Raw genomic sequence first — 19,302 nt, 5'->3', positions numbered from 1 at the left:
CCAGAAGATATGAGAACACGCTTTCAGAGTCATACAAAGTTGCCAGAGATTAGTTTGTAAAGCCGGGAGCAAAAATTTAAAACTCTTGAACTTTAGCTGAACCTATCACTCAGCTCAGCACTGCAAAAATTCAGTGGTGTATATTCCACTCTTGCAGCTATTCAAATATTAAAATAAGGCAGAAGGACACATCCCTACTCCATAGGGCTGATATGACAAATCTGTTTCAGTGATGGCAAGCGTTTATTCTTAAAGTTTTTGAGGCAAGAAAGTTTGTGCACAGCTTTTCCCTGCATGCCACACACAGCAATAGCTCCTGATCATCATGGTTGAAGTGTTATATAAATAAGGAGGATTATTATCTACTGTATATCCTCCATCTGAAGAAAAACTTCACACGTAATGTACATGACACTGAATTGTGCTGTGATAACAGCATCGTCCCCTCCTAATGCAGCCAGAATTGATCCTGGGTGTAAATGTACGCCAGAAAGTATGAAAACGACCTTAGTGTGCGTGTATGTGTTTGTGGATTCATACCCCAGATGCTAGAGAGTGTGTCAGCTGGTTTGTGGAGCTCCAAGAAGCCACAGTCCTTGATAAGTTTGGTGATGAGGACGAGATGATAGAAGAGTAACCTGTCTGCGGCCTTCTCGTTTTCTTCCTCTTCGATCTAAACAAAAAAATACAGAGTTGTATGTGATTTGCAGATTCACCTTTAGCTTGCATACATACTTCATACTTCTCATCACTTTTAACACTTTATACGGTAACAAGATTATCTCTCACACTGATACTCACATCTTCAAAGTTGGCAGTGTGGATCTCTCTCTCTACTAGAGGCAATAGAGAATCCAGTCTGCGGCCAAATTGCTCCCCTTCAGCTTCTACAAAAAGCCCACACACCTGAGCACCCAATCTCCGTAGAGCCACCTACATATTCATACATTCACAGAATAAAATAGTACATCATCTTTTTTTATACACATATCCACTTATCAGTTTTCAAAACAGTGTGTTTTTAGTTCACCTTCTCTCCAGTCAGCCAGCCATTGACCAACGTGAACATGGAGTTCTTGTGCTTCACGTCTAATTGACCCAGTAATGACTTGATGGCGAGAGAGGCCATTTTCTTACAGCGTGCTGAATCATCATTGACCATAGCCAGAGACAGAGGCACAAAGAAGAGTCCACAGTGGTCCAAGAGAAGAGGCTGTAGACACAAGCATCAACCAAAATAAGCCCACACATCAGCTACAGATTGCACAGAAAGAATAAATATTCAATAGTCCAAGGAGTGAGGTGATACCTGAGGGAATGTTTGGAAAATGAAGGCCATCATCTCGAGGGCAGACTGTCTCCCTGTGTCATACTCATATCTGCATAAATGAGAAAAGCCTAAATATCTTTCAGCAACACAATGGAACCAAGTTAATCTTCAATTCACAAAGGTATTTTCAGTGATTCTGGAAGAAGTTAGCTGGATGTTGTTGTTCCTCTTTTGGCTGCTCCCATTAGGGGTCGCCACAGCAGATCATTGGTCTGCGTATTTGACTTGGCACAGTTTTTATGCCGGATGCCCTTCCTGACGCAACCCTCTGCAATTTTAGCCAGGCTTGGGACCGGCATTGAGAGCATACTGTAGCACACAACCCCAGTGGCTGGGGCAGTTCCCTGGCTGGGAATCGAACCCGGGCCGCAGCAGTGAGAGCACCGAGGCCTAACCACTACTCCTCCAGGGACCCCTTAGAAATTAGCTGGATGTAACTGATTTGAAAAACAAACTTAACAAATGCATCCCCTTATTCCTATTTTAGTGTTCTCTCCAAAAGCCACACCCCTAAAACACATGCATATGCACTGCCAAAGCTAGTGCACATGAACGCTTGCACAAGAGGCAGGGTTTCCTGAATTGACAGGCAATCAGACATGCCTGCTTGTCATCACTGGGTAAATGTTAGTGGTTCATGTGGATCATTTGTGACTAAGCAGATTTTTTTTTTACCACTTCCGGAATGTAGAGGGAAAAAAAAAAAAAATCACTGGCACCGTATTTCGCTGGTCTTCAAAGTTCAATGCTTACATTTTAAAGCAAAGTACTCACGTGAGCTGGGCAACAATAAAGTCAAAATGGTTCCTCAGCTTCTTTCCAAGTGGATAATCCATGAGATACTTCAGATAGATCTGAAAAAGAAGAAATATTATCAGAAACGTCATAAACGATGATGATGAGGAGGAGGAGGGTAGTGAGGGCTATCATTACTGACCTGTCTACAGCGGACGCGGACCTGCTCATTCGAGCCATTGATGGACAGTTTGGCAACTTTTTTCATCACCTCTTCCATCTCTGGTACCACCAGCTTCTTGGAAAGGATCGCCTAAAAGCACAGAGCATTTATTATACCAAGTGCCAATTCTTCCAGCTTTCTAAAAGAAATGTCACACAAAGCAACTACTTGCCTTTATTTGCCTTAACTATTTGCCTTCTATATGACTATATAGTGTAATGATTTATAATCTCAGTATCAGTGTCACCCGGAAGAAATGAGTCGAGGTTTTTTTTTCCCCTTCATGTTGTCTCAGGGAGTTTTTCCTTGCCACTCTCATGATTGGTTAGCTCATTACAGAGCTGAATCCACATTTCTGTAAAACTGCTTAGTGACAATGGCTATTGTTACAAGGGCTATACAAATAAAATTTAATTGAACTGAAAGAATGTAGGCACTTCAACAAAAAAATCCAAACACTAAATTGTGATATTATTTCACTGTTTGCTAGACAAAAATGTACAATTTCACAACTAATAATTAACAGCTATAGGATGTAAATAGGATGTAGAAAAAAAAGATTTATACGTATGAGTGTGCAGTCAACACTACAAATCAGAGATCTATGAGAAAATTTTTAAAGCAATTTCATTTACACTCCAAATAAAACCTAGGCCAGAAACTGATATAACATAGCTAGCTAACATTACTGTAGCATTTTCTTTGAAAGCCATGTAGATAGGTTCAAACGTATTGATGGATAAACAGTTGCCTTTCTCCCCCCGAGTGTCCCTTTAAGTATGCAATGATTGCTGTAAGCGTGTGAGATCAGTTAATAAATATGCAATTTTATATTGGTGCTAAAATATACCTTGAGCAGGCCGAATGCAGTGGCTTGACGAGAATTATCATAGATGTCCTCTTCAGCGTATCCCAGCAGCACTTGCAGCTGTGTATCAGAGATGCAGTTTTTCGTCACACTCTTCACTAGGACAGTTATGACCTAAAAGACAGAAATAGACAAAACAAAAAACAAGACAAAACAAAAAAACAAGACTGAGTGAGACGGGAATGAAGCAGGGTCAAACCAGAATTAAATTAATCAGAAAAACGTATGTGTATGTCAGCAGGTCTGTGCACCTTGAAGCAGTTCTGGACGAGGTGGAAGTTTTCACCATGACCTGCACCTGCTTTAGCGTAGTCCTTCAGCAGGACAAACAGCTGCTTGGTGAGTTGGTCAGCATTTTGCTCTACTGCGGGAAGAGGAAATTTCAGGATCCAGATGAAGGCCTGCAGAGACTCAGTGATCACCTACACACAACAAAGCACACCCCACACACACACACACACACACACACACACACACACACCAGCAGGGTAGGGTTACATATAAGACATGCTGAAACTTTATATACAAACAAAGTTTACTGATCATCCAAAGGTAAAGCCAGTCTCAGTGAGACACATGGGACAGACCTTGACATGCATGGAGTTGAGACAGTCCAGCAGAAGAGAGACAAATGGGTCTAACATCTCCCGTACAGATGCCACAGAGGAGTTGACCTTCGAATTTTTCAAACTACCGTGGAGCAGCTATATGTGTACATGGATATAAAAAAAAGAAAAAAAAAGTCAATCCCCAATGTGAGTATTTAGAATGTAATAATTCAACAGGATATCAAGTCAGAGAACTGGGACATTCAGCATCCTTTATGAAAATCAGTGATCTATCAGGTAATGTTTTTGTCCTTACACTCAGTCCAGTGTCCACTAGGATGTGCATGTTGGTCTGGCGGCTTATGGCCGCCTTCTCTCCGCCTCTCTTCGGGGTGGGAGGCAGCAGCAAGCAGCTAGGAGGTGGCAGTCGGGGGTCTGGAGGAGGAGCAGCTTTCTGTCTGAACCACAGAGACACACCATGTTACTTTAACTGAACTACAGGACATTACTTCTGGTGTGTGTGTGTGTGCGAGAGAGAGTGAGAGACATACTTGCTCTTGCTTGTGATGAGTGGCAGGCTCTGGCTGACCAGGCCGTGGCTCAGCAGCAGGATGGACTGAGGCGTCATGCTCTGATTCATCAGAAGTCCTGCTACAACTCTCCGCAGAACACTGTGCACTCGCCGGGACACCTTCAGGCTGGCTGTCTTCTCCAAAATCTAACAGTCATGCACCAGTGTTGTCACTGAAATGCTTGTGGACAAGGTTTTCAATTTTTTTTCAACAAAAATTACAACTGATTGGTCACTTACCTCTTTGAGCGGAAGGATGAGCTGCGTGACCCTCTCTTGGCTGCAGAATTGAGCCAAAAACTCATACGAGTCCGAGCTCTTGCTGTGACGGGCCTCCATCACTTTCGAAACGATACCCTTGATCTCCTTCTCCGCCGCAAGAGAGCCAAACAGCTCATTGTTGAAAATCTGAGAAAGATTCTCAACATCAGCCATCGCATACTACTCACTTAACCAAATATATACATGACAGTCCAGACAGGATCCCTCACCTCTATTAGAATGTCCAAGCAAGGGTCGAGTTCTCCAGCTTTTAAGGACGGTCTCAGGATTGAGAGCAGATGGTAAACAGTGAAGGTCAAAACATGGATCTGAAAAACAGCGTAAACAAATAAATATTTCAGTGCAACCTAGTGTAGATTTAGTTAACTGAGAGGATGGTTATGTCATTTTTACCTGGTAACCCTTTACAAGAACACCCTGCATCTCCCTGAGAAGATACGGCAGGTAATGATGCCCCAAGGCCTCAATAATCTTGATCAGTGTGTTTCGAGCTACGTCACGGATCTCCTGGAAACGGCTCTTTAGGTGGACACACACTTTGAGGAGTATCCTGTGTATATATATATATATATATATAAACAGCATGCTACTTAATACTGCCTTCAACTAGATAAAATAGGCAATGTATATACACAAAACTATTTAACACTGTCTACAAAACAAATATCGCAACTACCTTTATCTGAGGTAGCACTTTACATTAACTTTGCCTTTATTATTTAATGCATTTACCACTACCAAAAATGCTGAAAGCATTAACAAACCATAAGTAATGTTAACAAAGTAATTTAACACATTATATTAGTATTCATTAAGATGTTGGTTCACACTGATCATTGTGTGTGTGTGTGTATAGTTACACTGGTAATTGTATTAATGCTGAAGTACATTGTTTGTTAATCTAATGTCAGTTAAGGGAACTTCAAATACTTAAAGTTTCTAGCATACGATTGTAACATCCACACAGTACACACCCAGGCAAGTTGGCTTCCATAACTTCCTGTGGAAGAGTCTGCATGAGTCGGACCATAGCAAAGGCGATGGGCACTCTTACCACCTCCTCGTCCTTCACTTCCTTTGATTTCACCGTTTTATGCTCATCATCTCTCTTCACCTACGCACACAATCATATTTTATTAGCATTTTTTTCACACTGATAGCGTTAGTTACAGACAATCCAGCCACCTAAGACACTAAAACTAATGAAAAAATGAACACTAACCTTGGCTATTAGGCATTTATGTAGTCTGGGCAAGATGCTCTGAGTGACAGTGTGATGAATGGAGGAGATGAGAGCCTCCAGTTCCTCTTTACTCTGTGGAAGGCCACTGCTAACAACAGGGGGCGCTCTCTTTGGCTTAGCCTCTGTGGCTTCTTTGGGCTTGGTGGAGTCACCTTCACCTGTGTCCATTCCATCAGTCTCTCTGGCAAGAGCATCAGCATCATTGGTCTCCATGGCATCCTCCGTGTCACTTTCATCTGAATCCATGACTTCTGCTTGCTCCTCTTCTGCTTCTCCCTCCAGAACATTTGGCTCTGAAATAAAAAACAAATTGCATCATAATTGAGCCTGAACCTAGAGCTAGTAGAGATGCTAACATGGTAGCAACATTATCCCCTAGACTCACCGTCTGCCTTTTTGTTCTTGGCTGCCTTGATTTCTTTGCTCAGACTCTCAAGGTCGAAGTGAAAGGCTTCCAGAATAATCAGCAGCAAACTGTACGAGGGAGCAGTGAGGCAAGGTTACTCGTGTTTACATGAAACTTATGATACTCACAGTCACAGAACTCTTCCTCACCTTACAGCCAGTTTCTGCTCAACCATTCCTGTTTGGAGCACATGGATAAAGTGCTTGAGGTAGTAGAGATATTTAGACCAAGTCAGGCGCTTACACACTGCTCCAATAACTTCGACTGCTGCGGAAGTCATAGCTTCATGCTGCATATTGAAAAACAGTGTGTTGCCATTAACGCCAATAACAAACATTATATTAAGGTAGCTGAGTAAGTGAATGAAAGTATAAACCTCTCATTTCACCTCGCTAACTTTCTAGTCTCACACAGGTTACTATTATATGACTTTAAGGTTATGTCTTAGAGGGTATCATGTTATTTTGTGATTGTCTCTTTTAATTAAAACACTTCAATGCATGATAGCCCCGGACTAATTCCTTTCTGCATAAACACATGCTTTTTTCTCAATATCTTAATACCATTTTCTTAATATTTGAAACATAGAAACGATTTGGAACTGCAGTTTTGTTTTATTGTTATTGATGTCCATAAATAAGAAAATAATTGACACTTGTCATCCAATCAGAAAGTAGTTTCCATGGTCATGGTATAAATAATATTCATTATTTATATACATATACTGTGACCACTGTAATTGTAACTACCTTGAGGAGTTTCTCATCAAACAGTGCAATCATTGCATAGGGCATGATAAAGTTCTGCATGGAGCGGGAAGACATCACCACTGTGCCCTCCGTCAGCTGCTTGGCAAACTTCCTGAGTGCTCGTCCCCTACGGTGTACCTGAAGTCCAAGAACACACCCCACAGACACATTTTTGTAGTCAAAATAGACAAAGGAAGAGAACAAGTGGTCATGTGGTGCTAAAATAATATCACGGTGGCATCATCCTTTTTAGTATCTGCATGACTTAACTTGAGATTACAGCTGCAGCATTTCAGATTTGTTCTCACTTCCCAATTTCATTATTATTTTTACTACAAAACCAAACAGAAGAAAAATAGCTGTGCCTCTACCTGAATGTGCTTCATGTGCTCAAAGAAGTCTGACTCAGGATCTGTGTAGTTGGTGAGCTGCACCAGGTCTCTGAACTCTGAGCGACTGGGGAAGGTTTTCACCAGGCAAGCCAGGACTGAAGTGTAATCGCTCCTCACACTCTGTATACAGGAGAACAGAACGGGCTCATCAGTGTGTGCTCGTGCATGCTTTTGGCTCAGGCTTAGTTGCTTAATTCAATTCAATTCATTTTTATTTGTATAGTGCTTTTAACAATGGACATCATCACAAAGAAGCTTTACATTATAATATTAAATTTATGAATTTATCCCTAATGAGCAAGCCAGAGCCCAGCTTAAGGCATATACATAGGTTTAACATAATTGTACCTCTGTTTTGCTCTTCAACCCTCTCCTCACGGCATCCAACACAGTGTACTGCACAATCTCTTTATATTCCTGCTCAGGGCAGCCCACTGCAGCCAGCCGCGCAAGTATAGCTGAAAGACACAAAGTGGCACTGTCTGCCAGAGACATGTCGCCAATCTACAACACACACACATACACACACACACACCATTAAACAAAGAACAATTCAAGAACCACAAATATTACCTGAACTTCTAGTTCATTAAAAAACTCTATGTAAATACTGTAGTGGAAACATGGTAGGTTTATTATATGGGTTTTAAATACCATAGGAGAACTTTTACTGCACACATCAACAGATGCCCCTCAAAAACACACGCGCACACACACACACACCCCTTTCTTACTCACTTCAAAAGAGTGGAAGCAGTTGTGCATGATGACCATGAGGTATCTCATGTCTAGTGTGGTCATCTCTTCAATGTATTTAATTGACTTCTGGAAAGCCATCAGGCGCACATCAAAGTGGATTTCATCTAGATGGCGACTATCAAAGGCATTAAGCTGAAGAGAAGAGAAGAGAAGAGAAGAGAAGAAAAGAGAAGAGAAGAGAAAATGGGGTTGGATGAGACAAGAAAAAATGTGGGAGAGGAGGCCACAGTGGAGCTAAACAGAAATTCATCCAAACACTCCTCTCTGATTTGTAATGATCTCTTACCTGCACAGCAACATCGACTATGTACTTCAGTTCATTGTCCAAGTCGGACAGAGTCTGCAGAGGAGAAGAAGAGACACAAATGCAGTTGGTTCTCAGTTGGGCTGTGAATAAAGAGATAAAGCTAGATAGATCATTAGAATCTGACCTTGAAGACCTCACACAGGACTTTGCGGCATGGCTTGCTGCGTATGATGGAGAAGAGTTTACTAAGAGGCTTCAGGAAGACACTGGGCTCTGAACATTGTCTCAGCAGGTTCTGCACTGTGCTCAGTATGTCCAGTTCTGTCTCCTGTGTAAGAGGAAAACAAATATACAGAAATATATTTAAGAAATCTACTAAAAATAATACACAGCATACCAGGTTTATATTGCTATGACAGATAAGGATAATACCTCAGCAATCTTTGGCTTATGGAGGTACGGTAGCAACAGACGGATAAGTGTTGAGCTCTGTTCCTTGTCAGTGACAAATCTACTGATCCTGGAACAGAACAACAAAAAAAAAATAAATGACTTATACCTGTATATAATCGGATAACATAAACCACAAGCTGTAAGCAGCAAAGCTAGGCATACTTGGAGAGGATGTTAAGCTCCTTGCTAACTTGAGCTCGGAATTTCTTCTTTTTGATGCGATCGGAGTTGCGCACGACTCCACCGAGGTACTGAAGCACAGCAGGGATGTGAGGCAAGAGCAGCCTCGAACCTACAGTCAAAGACTCTGTGTAAGGGACAGAAAAAAAGGATTGTTACAAAGCTAGTTCCAAAGAGCACTTAGGGTGGAAAATGAGAGAACGCTCCAGGCATCTTGTTTTGCTCTCTACCTGTGGTGTCGTCTGAACCAGGGGCTGGCTCAGGGATAACACACCCGTTGACGCTCAGCTCTGTCTCTGTCTCAGAGGGTGTGAAGTCTGGCGTGTTCAGTAAATTCTCAGAGATGTCCATTACCATGGACGCTGTGTTAGGAGAGACGTTTTTGGAAGACAGCAGGGCAAGGACATTGAGCAAGATGTCACACTCTGGGTGGTTCGGTCTCTGCTTAGCCAGCAAAGGGAAATACCTGAGAGACAAGCAACAGGATTACACCATAGTTGCACATATTTATAATGATTTTTATTTCAGTGATGAGTCCTGAGAAACTTAATACATCTTAACACTAACCTTAAAGAAGACAGAGACAAGGTTAAAAAACAAGGTGTCAAAAATATGAACTGGTGGATGGGAGAAATTTAATAATACTAATATTATTAAATATTTGTATTTTAATATTTAATATTAAAAAAGCAGGCATTTAGCCACAGCCTGATGTGTCTAATATATATGTGCATATGTATGTATGTATATATATATATATATATATATATCATGAAAGATTTCAGGATAGTAACAGGGAGTGATCTAATTGATCGGTAAGCTACAGATTCATTCCTCTCATAATCAGCTCAGCTACCTAGCAACATAAACCAATAATCCTGGGAGAGAAAGTGGTGTTTTTTTTTTTTTTTTTTTGTTTTACCTAGCGTTCATGCTCCAGACATGGATAAGTTTAAGGAGCGGCGTGGGAGCATATGTGCTCTCTGAGGGCAAACGACACACCTGAAGGACAGCAGAGAAAACATCACATTACATATACAGTCCCCTCCAAAAGTATTGGAACAGCAATGCCAATTTGTTTTGTTTTGTTTTTGTTATACACTGAAGACATTTGGGTTTGAGATCAACCCACTGACATCACCAAACTGTTCTTTTCTTTTTCTTTTTATTCTTTTTTTTTTTTTGTGATGCTTTTCCAGGTTTGTACTGCAGCTTCTTTCAGTTGTTGTTTGTTTTCCGGGTTTCTCCCTTCAGTCTCCTCTTCAGGAGGTGAAATGCTGCTCAGTTGGGTTAAGGTCTGGTGATTGACTGGGCCAGTGTAAAACCTTCCACTTTTTTCCCTGATGAAGTCCTTTCTTGTGTTGGCAGTGTGTTATGCGTCATTGTCTTACTGTATGATGAGGTTCCTCCCGATTAGATTGGATGCATTTCTCTGTAAATTGGCAGACAGAATGTTTCTGTAGCTTCTGAACTCATTCTGCTGCCATCATGAGTTACATCATCAATAAAGATTAGTGAGCCCATTACAGAAGAAGCCTTGCAAGCCCAAGCCATGACACTACCTCCACCATGCTTGACCTGTGAGCTCTTATGTTTCGGATCATGAGCAGATCCTTTCTTTCTCCACACTTTGGCCTTTCCATCACTTTGGTAGAAGTTAATCTTGGTTCCAGACCTTTTGTGGCTCATCTCTGTATTTCTTTGTGAATTCCAATCTGGCCTTCTGATTCTTACTGCTCATGAGTGGTTTGCATCTTGTGGTGTGGCCTCTATATTTCTGTTCTCAAAGTCTTCTTCGAATGGTGGATTGTGATACCTTCACCTCTGCCCTGTGAAGGTTGTTGTTGATGCCACTTTTTTTTGGGGGTTTTTCACAGCTCTCACAATGTTTCTGTCATCAACTGCTGTTGTTTTCATGGCCGACCTGTTTGAGCCCTGGATATCACTGGATTGCTGATTGTTAATACATCAGTGGTTCTTTCTTTCTCAGGACATTCCATTGTTGTATTAGCTGTGCCCAATGCTTGTGCAATGGCTCTGATAAATATTCCCTCTTTTCTCAGCTTCAAATAGCTTGCTTTTCTCCCATAGACAGCTCTCTCTGGTCTTCATGTTGGTCTATCCTTTTTAACAACAAATGCAGTCTTCACAGGTGAAACCTAGGGCTCAAACCATGAGTAGACATTTAGAGCTATTAATTGTTTAAACAATCAATCTAACAGGGCACACCTGGGCAACAAGAAACACCTGTCAGTCACATGTTCCAATATTTTGATCACTTGAAAATTGTGTGGGTTCAAGCAAAAGGTGCCATTATCTAAGTGGTTTAACACATTTAGATATAAATAGAAAATGAAAGCTGCAATCCTGTCGTATCATTTCATATTCATCTTTTGATCTCAAACCTAAATGTCTTCAGTGTATAGCTAAAACAAAAGAATTGGCCTTGCTGTTCCAACACTTTCAGAGGAGATTGATTATACAGTATATGAGCATCACATATACAACACACGTAGACTCACATATGCTTCAACCAAGAAGACCAACATGGAAATAACACACTGGCACACACACAGATCACTTTGTACCTGAGGCCAGACAATAGCATGGAACAGGGCATCAAGTTCATCAGCTGTAAAGTGGTATGACTCAAAGTTGTCAAAGAAGGCTTGGATGTGAAGAAGACCCAGTCGCCTCAGGTTCTTCAGAGGGCCGATACAGCCAGGCTTCAGCTACACACACACACACACACACACACACACACACACACACAGTGAGCCTAACTTACATTCCCATTCTATAAACAAATCTAATCGTATCATTTCCATACATACATACATACAATGGAGAAAAATTCAACAAAGTACATTCTTTTTTCCCTTTTTTCTGCTTTCCTGAAGGAAAAAAAAATGCACTTTGTTGCTAGCACTTTGTGATCGAACCTACATTTTTCATCACATATTATGAGCCATAAAAATATTTCCATGTATTGTGACATGATATTATTTCATACGCGTCACCCACTCCTATTATAGATATAAAGAATTCTTTTGCTGCTGGTTTTCAAGCTATAGTTAGACCAATGAACAAAGTCTTTTTAAAGGCTTTTTAAGTTTAGAAGTGTTCTCCAAACAGCTGGCTGCAGCTCACCTGCTCTCTGCGCTCCAGCAGCAAGGCCACAGAGGCAGTGACACACAGCAGAATCTGCAGTAGCTTGGGCAGGTAGCTTTGTATGAGGTGGCCCAGTTTATGCAGCACTACATCTATAACGTTGAGCAGTCCGTGCTGGCGACCCAGAGGGAGGACTGAGGAGGTGTCTGTCTCAGCCATGGCCTTCTCCACTGCAGCCAGACATGTTCCTGCATGCAAGAGATGGGATTACACTGACTTGTTAAGTTACATATGTAAAATATGTAATAGTGTATGCATTATATCTCTCTTGGAATATGATGATATGCCAGTTGTCAATGTTCACTGAAATGGTGACACTCAGTATCTTTTACTGGGCAATATATAGAAAAATGATATTGGGTTGTATTGTTACTATTAAGTCTATCATAACAACATTCACTTTTAATATTTTCATATTTACTTATTTGAAAGCAAAAATCCATATTTGAATGTTAAAACAACTATAACAATGCAAGTTTTTTTTGCAATTTTTTGGCTTAAATGACAATTTTTAAATAAAAAATGAATCTAATTTTAGCTTTATTAACATGTACATTGTCTGTGCCAGTATAAAATAATAGGCTCTAAAATACAATATGTTTAATTAATAAAAATATTTAAGGAATGACAGCTCTATTTAGCATACCCTGAATTTTTTTTTTTTATAACACGTAAAACACAATACGTGTATTATATACATGTCTGTGTATATGTGTGTACCTTGGCTGTGATGGCACACGGGTTCCAGGAGCAGGTCAATGAACATAGCCAGCTCCTCTGGCTGGGAACCTGCTAGGAAGCGCAGCACGATGGAAGAACGTGATGCAGTGGCAGCTTTGCCCTGGAACTTATTACCAACTTTAGTGCGCATCCGCCCATACAGGACCCTACACAGCGACAACGCACAGACCCCATTAACAACACACGGTTTAACAGAATATTTAACTAAAAAGTGGACATCTCATACGCACCTCATGAGCACAGGGATAAGTTGGGGGCGGTGCATATCCAGCACCACTGTTCCCTCCTCAGAGATGTTGAAGTGAACAATCTCATCTTTGAAATGCTTGTCATCTAGCAGTCTCTCCAGATTCTCTCTGAAAAAACAGTTGAAATAAACTTATAGATGACATTTTTAAACATAGGATGCAAACACACAAATGCCTTGCTGAAGTCACTTCCCTTTGGCACTGCTAAAAGCCTACAATATAGCTCATAGAAGGTCACCTACTCGTAATTATTCCTCAAAGCTGATGACAAGAGTTTTTGGGGATGTGAAATGGATCCTATACGGGAGCAAAAGTGACTAACAGTAAGGCTTTTACAATTGTCAGACTCTTGGACCAATGTGTGCATTCCACCTTTCTCAGTGAGGACAGAAACATGAGACTTACTCACAGATATCATCAGCATCCGCTCTAAACATAAAGGGCTTTCTTCATACACCTGACTATGGTATCTATTACAAATCTATCACAGTATCTATTACAGCGTTCATTACCATCATTACTGCATCAACAGCAATTAGGAAAGTGATGAAGGACACAATGAGTAGGCTGAAGTAGTGAACATACTTGTAAGGAAGAATGCATGGGTCTTTGTATGTCATCAAACAGTCCAGAGCTGCCCTCTGAATCTGCTGGTCCTTATGGCACAGGAGCTAAAGAGGAGAAATGCTGGTGTCATACGTCTGCTTGTTTACCCAATAAAAGAACTATTTGTTGATGTGGAAGAAAACTCACCTGTGTGTACAGCTGCTGTAATTCAGGCTCCATGTATAAAGCTTTGGGATTAGTGAACTTGGAGAAGACCTTAAGATGTGCAATGAGCTGCCTGAAAAAGAGCAACGTTAATTTCAATGGAAAGAGCAATAAATAGCAGCCACATTCATTTGTGTATTGTGACAAAATCATTATCTATGTCTTAGTTACTGAGACATCAGGCACCGTTGGCTATAAATCAAATCAGAATGTTTGAAAACACACAAATAGTGGTACTTCCAGGTCAATACCTCACACCCGCTCAACAGTGGAAGTAGTTCCATTGCTAAAATGACCATAAGAACCAAAATCTTTTGCGATATGATGGAGAAATCTGGTGTTTGGGACTGAAAATGTCAAATGTACAAGATCTTTCCCATTATTTCGCTCCTTTCTGTAATCATCTTGCAGGTTTCTTTGTATGCGTTTTATTCCTGTAATGTTACCAGTAACAGCATACAACATAGCTTCAGGAAATTGGGGGAACTGTTTAAAATACCCTGAACTGGGTGTCAATATTTAGTGCTACAGTAGTGTTGGTTCAGCAGTTAAGGCTTTGCTGCTAATCAGAAGGTTGATCGCACAAATCCCACACCATCAAGCTGCCATTTTGTGCCCTTGCATGAGACTTTCAGTTGTAAAACACTTTGGATAATAGTGAATGCCAAATGAAGAGATATAAGGGTAAATAATAGTCTTATTAACACAATGAAACTGTCTCTGATGCTTAAATTCCCTATTTATTAAATACATGTAGTTGTTACAGGCTAAATGAATGCATTAGTGTGTATCAGAATAAGTGCTATTTCTTACTTGGCTGCAGCTCTCCTTGGCATTTTTTTCTCAGCTTGTTGGGACTCTTCCTCTGCTTCTACTTCTTCTTCTTCTTCCTCCACCTCTCTCATCCTCACATCTTCCTTTTCAGTCTCAGATGTGACTTGTGTGGAAGAGTGGCTCCTCTTCGTCAGATTCTGAACTGGAGCCACTAGCAGGTCAGCTGGATAGAACTCATTCCTATCAGTAAACCAAGACAAGTGTCAGTCATCAGGAAGATGCTGAATGTTTGGCCGCACTCAGAAAACATGCCTTTTTTGAATCCAGCATGCTCACATAACCAAATGCACACACATACCCACACACACACACACACACACACACACACACACCTGATGAAGCGCAGCAGCAGTGGGCTGAGCTCTCGGCTCCGTGGTTCCACTCTGTCAGGGAACTGGCTCATGGCTCTCCACAGCAGGCTACGAAAGTTAGTGAAGTCTGTGCGATCACTAATGCTGTCTGCCTGCTCCAGCTGCTCCAGAAACAGAACACCGACATCCCCGCTGCTGATCACATCTGTCCCTGGACCCAGCATAGACCCTGCACCTTCATCCTGATCACCACCCTCATCATCTTCCTCCTCTTGCCGAAGCTCTTTCTCTGAGACAAAAAAAGACCATTTTTATGTCATTTACTACCCTAAATTTGCCATGAATGTTTTACAAGTACAAAAAAGATGTGTACTTAAATAATATTACAGTGCACATGTCCAGGTAGATCCTTTAAGGACTCTGAACATGACATTCTGAACAATTATAACTAATCTACATAGAGCAGTAATATGCACAATATGTTTAAAACTATTAAAGTGCATTTCCGTAACATTAAATGCAACTAAGTAAACTTAAAAAGTGCAGTGTGTCATTCATTGTGGTATAAGAGGAGTAACACACTTCAGGCCATGCTGTTATAGAAAAATAATCAGTTTTGAGGAAAATAATTCCACTTTGGGCTCTATCACAGCACCCCGGCATGGATTAGTTACCTATAACCGCACAGCCCATCGTGTGTTTCTCCTTCCTTATCCAAACACCAGTCTATATAATCAAAATCAGCTTCTCAAGAAAATCCAACCATTTACACATCTACTATTTAACTGCTGCTTAGATTAAAAAGAGCCCACCTGCCAGACCAGCAACCATCTCTAAATGTTCATAGTAAACCTTCCAGAACTCTTTGTTGTCCATGTCTCTGGCATGGGACCTAAAATTTTAAAAAAGGATTAATTCCAAAGCACAAAAAAAAACAGTACAGCTAGAAAAGACTTTGTGTTAATGTTCTGGTGCTTACGCAAGAAGGTCAATGACAGCATCCCACAAAGGTCTGAAATTAACGAACAGCATTGCGATGAGGTACTGCAGTGGAACCTGCGAAAACACAGACATCGGTACTGGTATCCCTAAAACGCTCCTGCTTTATGTGTTTATAAGTCTAACAGAAGCAGATGTGTTGCGTACCAGGTGGAAAGGTCCTTTGGGGAGGCAGGGCTGCACCAGGTCATGGCGCAGTTTGCGCAAGTGCAGCAGTTTCTCTCTGTAATCCTGCACTGTGGCTGGTACCTGCTCGGCCTGCAGGCAGCTGGCAAACACCGTCTGAGTGCTTGAGCTGTCCTCCCCCTGCAAACATAAGAATTCAGCTATAAAACCTAATTGTTTGTTTTTTTTTTTTTTTGGCTGGTGATGCATGGGTGAGCTTTTATTTGAAAAGTAAATCTGATTTAAAAAAAATCTCAAATTACACTAAAGAACAACCCAGCATTCTTTCTGATCAATGTTTATTATAGTACAGTGCTGCTAAATTCTCGACTTGAATGTGTCAGAAGGCATTGATTAGATGTCTGTAACAGCACTCCTCTGAGCCAGCTGTCAGGTTGGGGTTTATATTAATGCACTCGTTCTAATATGTTAAAATTTCTGTATAACAGAAATAACAGATGCTCCACATACAGTAATCTAAGCTGATTTTTCAAAAACACCTGTGATAAAAAGAACTCATTTGTTTAGTGGATAAACCAGCATTAAATGTAACCATAAACAATTAAAAAACACTAAATTTGTGGCATTTACTGGCACATTGCTGTGGTATAAGAGGAATAAAACACTTCTGGGTGACATTATGTTAGTGACATATTGCACAAAATTCACAGAAAAGAGTGCCTATGGTACCCACAGAATGAAGTGAAGCTGTACATACATTTTACATAATGACCATAAAACAACGGCGTTTCCTGAATAAACCTATCACCTACCAGTGATTACAAATTAAAAGCTACCTCTGCTGTTTGTGGAAGCTCTGCCTCAAAGTGGGACATAATTCTCAGTGTCAGAAGGCGAATCTAAAGCAAGCGGGAAAAAAATCCAGACTTTCAGTTGAAGACATTCAACTTAATTTACAATTAACATCAAAGGATAAAACAAATTCGTAGGATTTGGAGTCAGTGAACAGCAACACTACCTTTGAGATGTTAGAAGAAAAATTGGAATGCAACATTTGATACAGCTCCAATAGTGAGTTGTGAGACAGCTGGGCAGAGCAGCCACTGAGCGACAGTCTGGTGTAGTACAGGTCAGCCAGCAGCAGTGCAGAAAGATCAGTGGGAAACTTCCTGTGTAAAAACACAAGCAACTCACTCACTACAGTGCTAATTAACCACATAGCTAGAGGTCATTTGAACAGAAATTATAGGTACTTACTCTATGATGCTCCGGACAAGCTCATCCGGGAGCAGAGACAACACCAGTGCAGTTTCCTTAAAGCTCAGCAATGTGGTTAGAGCCTGTCGTGCCACAAAAAGCCCTCCTGAGGGAACAAAACAAGGTCATGAGAAACACCACATCCGCTCAAATAGGACTGCAACAATTAATCAACAACGTTATCACATGGACTGTTTGTTGAATGATCTAATCTGATCGTGGATTAATTTTGTATAATAGCAGCTCAGGCTATTATTTCAAATCACAAGTTTATATTAATGTGCACATTCTAATACATTATCAGTTCTGTACTAACAACTTATTCACAGACTCCAAAAAAATCGAAGCCTAATAATAAGCAGGTAAAAACACACATAGGGGAAAGTGTTTAGGATAGAGGAGATTATACTTTTGAGATTAAAGGTGTGGCTTGTTAGAGAATGAGCATTTATAGCTGCTGTAACCTAAGTGATAACCTAAATGAACTAATGTTAAAGCTAACTATAGAAGTTTCAAGGTACAAATTCATTAATAAATTACAAATTGTAATCATTGGCTGTGATACAGTCGAATTAAAAGGGCATGCTGTTAACCACTTTAGGACATGCTGTCATTAGAAAGTAATCAAGACAAAAACACAGAGAAAAACTGCAAAGTAGTTATTTAGAATATCTAGCAAGCACTCTTCACAACACAACACTGACCTCTTCCAAGCTTTTCACTGTGCACCTCATGTAACAGTCGGTTCAACAGGGCAGTGAGGGGAGGAATCACGCTTGCTGCCTCCAGGGGCCTGCAAAACCATGTTCACGTTAGCAGAAATACAGAAAACAGAAGCGCACACTGATGCAGGGGTTTGGGCGGGGAGTGAAGTTCTTGCCTGAGGTGAGGCAGAAGCACCAGGGCCGCCCAGATCTGAGAGAGATCTGATAGTAGCTGATCCTCTGGGACAACTATGAGGGAGAGGATGAGCTGAGGAACGGATGCTGCCTGTGCCTTGTCCACCCCATATAACCTGTAAAGACAAACAATCGTTAATCTTTAAAATAGATTTACATACGCACTGGAATGCTTTATTGTAGCAGTGTCTGACTGGATGAAATACGCTGCTGGGTCCGAATCAGGACCGTGGTCCACCAGCTGACCCCTACTCAATAGGTTTAGAGAAAATGAAACCATTCTACCCAGAAGCCCCTGACCTTACCCTCCAGACTGCCCAGTGAAGATCAGTGGGTACTTCTCAAAGGCCATTGAGCCATCAGTAGGAGGCTGAGCTTTAACCAGGATCAGCCTGACCAGCAACTCCAGAGCCATCAGTCTGCTCACCGAGTCCTCACTGGAGAAGAGCTGCTCCACGTACTGCAGCATACTGGGCAGAAACAGCTGGAAAAACAACATGTACTTTAAGTCTAGGGCTGCATTCATCTGTCTAAAATCAGGATGTTTCTGATTTAACTACACTGCTGAGTAAACTTTCCCATCAGAACTGTCTGAAATGAACTGTTACTCTTAAAGCTGGGTCAGTTTTGGATCTACAGCCCAAATTTGTGGGGTATAGCCAGGGAGGTGTGCAATTATTAATTTATTTATTAATACTGATGTAATGACCATGGAGATAAGCATATTATTTACTTATTATTAATTATAAGCCTTATTGACTAGTCAAATGAATCAAATGGCCCATCACACTCACTAATGTGTTCCTTGCATGAAGCTATTTATTTCTTAATCCAAAAATCTCTTTGATTTAAAAACAAGTATAAATAATGTCCACTTTATTACAGTTTTAATTATAGTAAACCTGGGAAAAGTGCTGTTAATATGATGTAGTCAATATAAAACATTTCAAATCTATGTT

At 40.8% G+C, this 19,302-nt stretch overlaps 1 protein-coding gene across 1 annotated transcript in view; it reads right to left on the bottom strand.

Annotated features, from left to right (window-relative positions):
* Nucleotides 1-19,302, bottom strand: part of utp20 (UTP20 small subunit processome component) — a 28,333-nt gene that overhangs the window by 2,755 nt on the left and 6,276 nt on the right. Inside the window, exons 12-56 of the mRNA XM_053241730.1 lie at nucleotides 18,649-18,827; nucleotides 18,325-18,459; nucleotides 18,149-18,237; nucleotides 17,445-17,550; nucleotides 17,206-17,356; nucleotides 17,024-17,086; nucleotides 16,209-16,367; nucleotides 16,042-16,118; nucleotides 15,875-15,954; nucleotides 15,084-15,351; nucleotides 14,731-14,931; nucleotides 13,900-13,990; nucleotides 13,732-13,817; nucleotides 13,129-13,254; nucleotides 12,878-13,044; nucleotides 12,137-12,345; nucleotides 11,575-11,718; nucleotides 9,909-9,988; nucleotides 9,217-9,452; nucleotides 8,969-9,113; nucleotides 8,786-8,873; nucleotides 8,538-8,681; nucleotides 8,393-8,446; nucleotides 8,086-8,238; nucleotides 7,696-7,851; nucleotides 7,327-7,467; nucleotides 6,956-7,093; nucleotides 6,356-6,495; nucleotides 6,186-6,274; nucleotides 5,780-6,093; nucleotides 5,532-5,671; nucleotides 4,951-5,107; nucleotides 4,767-4,865; nucleotides 4,516-4,683; nucleotides 4,256-4,422; nucleotides 4,021-4,162; nucleotides 3,744-3,860; nucleotides 3,408-3,578; nucleotides 3,139-3,270; nucleotides 2,268-2,378; nucleotides 2,105-2,184; nucleotides 1,310-1,379; nucleotides 1,031-1,213; nucleotides 802-933; nucleotides 541-673 (exon numbers count right to left, since the gene is read on the bottom strand). Coding sequence (XP_053097705.1) covers nucleotides 541-673; nucleotides 802-933; nucleotides 1,031-1,213; nucleotides 1,310-1,379; nucleotides 2,105-2,184; nucleotides 2,268-2,378; nucleotides 3,139-3,270; nucleotides 3,408-3,578; nucleotides 3,744-3,860; nucleotides 4,021-4,162; nucleotides 4,256-4,422; nucleotides 4,516-4,683; nucleotides 4,767-4,865; nucleotides 4,951-5,107; nucleotides 5,532-5,671; nucleotides 5,780-6,093; nucleotides 6,186-6,274; nucleotides 6,356-6,495; nucleotides 6,956-7,093; nucleotides 7,327-7,467; nucleotides 7,696-7,851; nucleotides 8,086-8,238; nucleotides 8,393-8,446; nucleotides 8,538-8,681; nucleotides 8,786-8,873; nucleotides 8,969-9,113; nucleotides 9,217-9,452; nucleotides 9,909-9,988; nucleotides 11,575-11,718; nucleotides 12,137-12,345; nucleotides 12,878-13,044; nucleotides 13,129-13,254; nucleotides 13,732-13,817; nucleotides 13,900-13,990; nucleotides 14,731-14,931; nucleotides 15,084-15,351; nucleotides 15,875-15,954; nucleotides 16,042-16,118; nucleotides 16,209-16,367; nucleotides 17,024-17,086; nucleotides 17,206-17,356; nucleotides 17,445-17,550; nucleotides 18,149-18,237; nucleotides 18,325-18,459; nucleotides 18,649-18,827 — 6,211 coding nt within the window. The remainder of the gene's footprint in view (nucleotides 1-540; nucleotides 674-801; nucleotides 934-1,030; nucleotides 1,214-1,309; nucleotides 1,380-2,104; nucleotides 2,185-2,267; nucleotides 2,379-3,138; nucleotides 3,271-3,407; nucleotides 3,579-3,743; nucleotides 3,861-4,020; nucleotides 4,163-4,255; nucleotides 4,423-4,515; nucleotides 4,684-4,766; nucleotides 4,866-4,950; nucleotides 5,108-5,531; nucleotides 5,672-5,779; nucleotides 6,094-6,185; nucleotides 6,275-6,355; nucleotides 6,496-6,955; nucleotides 7,094-7,326; nucleotides 7,468-7,695; nucleotides 7,852-8,085; nucleotides 8,239-8,392; nucleotides 8,447-8,537; nucleotides 8,682-8,785; nucleotides 8,874-8,968; nucleotides 9,114-9,216; nucleotides 9,453-9,908; nucleotides 9,989-11,574; nucleotides 11,719-12,136; nucleotides 12,346-12,877; nucleotides 13,045-13,128; nucleotides 13,255-13,731; nucleotides 13,818-13,899; nucleotides 13,991-14,730; nucleotides 14,932-15,083; nucleotides 15,352-15,874; nucleotides 15,955-16,041; nucleotides 16,119-16,208; nucleotides 16,368-17,023; nucleotides 17,087-17,205; nucleotides 17,357-17,444; nucleotides 17,551-18,148; nucleotides 18,238-18,324; nucleotides 18,460-18,648; nucleotides 18,828-19,302) is intronic.

Source organism: Pangasianodon hypophthalmus, chromosome 18 (assembly GCF_027358585.1).
Source record: "Pangasianodon hypophthalmus isolate fPanHyp1 chromosome 18, fPanHyp1.pri, whole genome shotgun sequence".
Lineage (NCBI taxonomy): Eukaryota > Metazoa > Chordata > Actinopteri > Siluriformes > Pangasiidae > Pangasianodon > Pangasianodon hypophthalmus.
Note: the sequence above shows the minus strand (reverse complement) of the source record. Positions and strands in the feature narration are given on the sequence as shown.